The following is a 1,619-nucleotide window of genomic DNA, read 5'->3' as shown; positions in this document are numbered from 1 at the left end:
ATGTGTGTATTGTAAATAAATCAATTGGTCGCGGAGCGGAGCGGTAGCGAAGTGGAGCGACCAATTGATTTAATACAATATGCTTTTTAAATTATTGATATCTTAGAATAAATATTTAGTTTTAATATAAAATGCACACGGTTATGAAAATATATTATAGTTTTAAATTACTTTTAACGTTTTGTTTTTAATGAACTCGACCGTTCGACCTTTGATCTGAAACAAGATATTCCCTATTACTACTATATTAATAAATTAGTCGAACGTAGTTTCGCCGAAGTCGTTCCGAATCGTTTAAGTGATGAATCTCCAGATTCGACGATCTGGTACTTACCGCATCATCCAGTTTTCCATCCGCAGAAACCTGGGAAACTGCGTGTGGTGTATGATTGTTCCGCTAAGTACAGGGATGTGTCACTGAATGATGTGCTTTATCCAGGGTCCTGACCTCACCAACGCTTTGGTGGGGGTCCTGATGCGTTTCCGTCAAGGCCGATTTGCATTTATGGCTGACATTGAAAATATGTTTCACCAAGTCAGAGTGCCGAGCAGGGATCGTGACGCCATGAGGTTCTTGCGGTGGCAAGATGGAGACCTGGCTATTGAACCCGTCCCGTATCGCATGAACGTGCATATTTTCGGTGCGATCTCTTCTCCATGTGTATGTAATTACGCGTTAAAAAAAACGGCCGAAGACAATAAAGATGATTTTGACACGACAACGTTTGATACCGTGAGGAAAGACTTCTACGTCGACGATTGCTTGAAATCATTAGACGATGAACACGACACAATAAGAACTGCGAAAAACGTAAAGACTCTATTACGAAAGGGCAGGTTTAATCTCACGAAATTTGCGTCGAATTCCAGAGCGTTACTTGAGGCTATTCCACCCGAGGAGAGAGCAGCTAGTCTCAGAGAGCTAGGCTCAAATGATCTGCCCAGCGAGCGAGCGCTTGGATGTTTATGGGATATGGAGAATGATGTTTTCACGTTTAAAGTCAAACTGAAACCTCGCCCGTTAACTCGCCGCGGTCTGCTGTCGGTGACTCGCTCGATATACGATCCTCTTGGTTTCGTGGCGCCGATAATGCTTCCCGGAAAGATTATTGGCCAAGAGCTGTGTAAGCTAGGGCTCAATTGGGATGACCCTATCCCACTCGTCTATGTAGATAAATGGAACGCGTGGTTGGAGGATATTTCGTTGCTCGAGGAAATAAAGATACCGCGTTGTTTATTTCCGCCTGGTTTCGGTCGTGTAGTGAATACACAACTTCATCATTTTTCCGATGCGTCCGAAGTTGGTTACGGCACGGTGTCCTATATGAGGGTCGAAAATGAACTCGGCGAAATACACACTGCGCTCATGACTTGTAAATCGTGACTGGCTCCATTGAAAACTGTATCGATACCCAGACTCGAATTGTCTGCTGCCGTGGTGTCCGTGAATATCGATAAAGCGATAAAGAATGATTTAGAATTACCGGTCGATGATTCCGTTTTTACTACCGTCATTAAATATATCAGGAATCGCGATAAAAGATTCAAGACATTCGTTTCTAATAAGTTGGCGGTAATCCACGACGCGTCGAGTCCATCGCAGTGGCAATTTATCGATG

At 43.5% G+C, this 1,619-nt stretch overlaps 1 protein-coding gene across 1 annotated transcript; it reads left to right on the top strand.

The window, feature by feature from the left end:
- The first annotated feature begins 475 nt into the window (after positions 1-475).
- LOC141902147 (uncharacterized) lies at positions 476-1,384 on the top strand. The gene has a single exon (XM_074789787.1). The coding sequence runs from the start codon at positions 476-478 to the stop codon at positions 1,382-1,384; it is 909 nt and encodes a 302-aa protein (XP_074645888.1).
- The last annotated feature ends 235 nt before the right edge of the window (positions 1,385-1,619 follow it).

Source organism: Tubulanus polymorphus, chromosome 3 (genome assembly GCF_964204645.1).
Source record: "Tubulanus polymorphus chromosome 3, tnTubPoly1.2, whole genome shotgun sequence".
Lineage (NCBI taxonomy): Eukaryota > Metazoa > Nemertea > Palaeonemertea > Tubulaniformes > Tubulanidae > Tubulanus > Tubulanus polymorphus.
The sequence above is the reverse complement of the archived record's forward strand: the minus strand, read 5'-3'. Positions and strand labels throughout refer to the sequence as shown.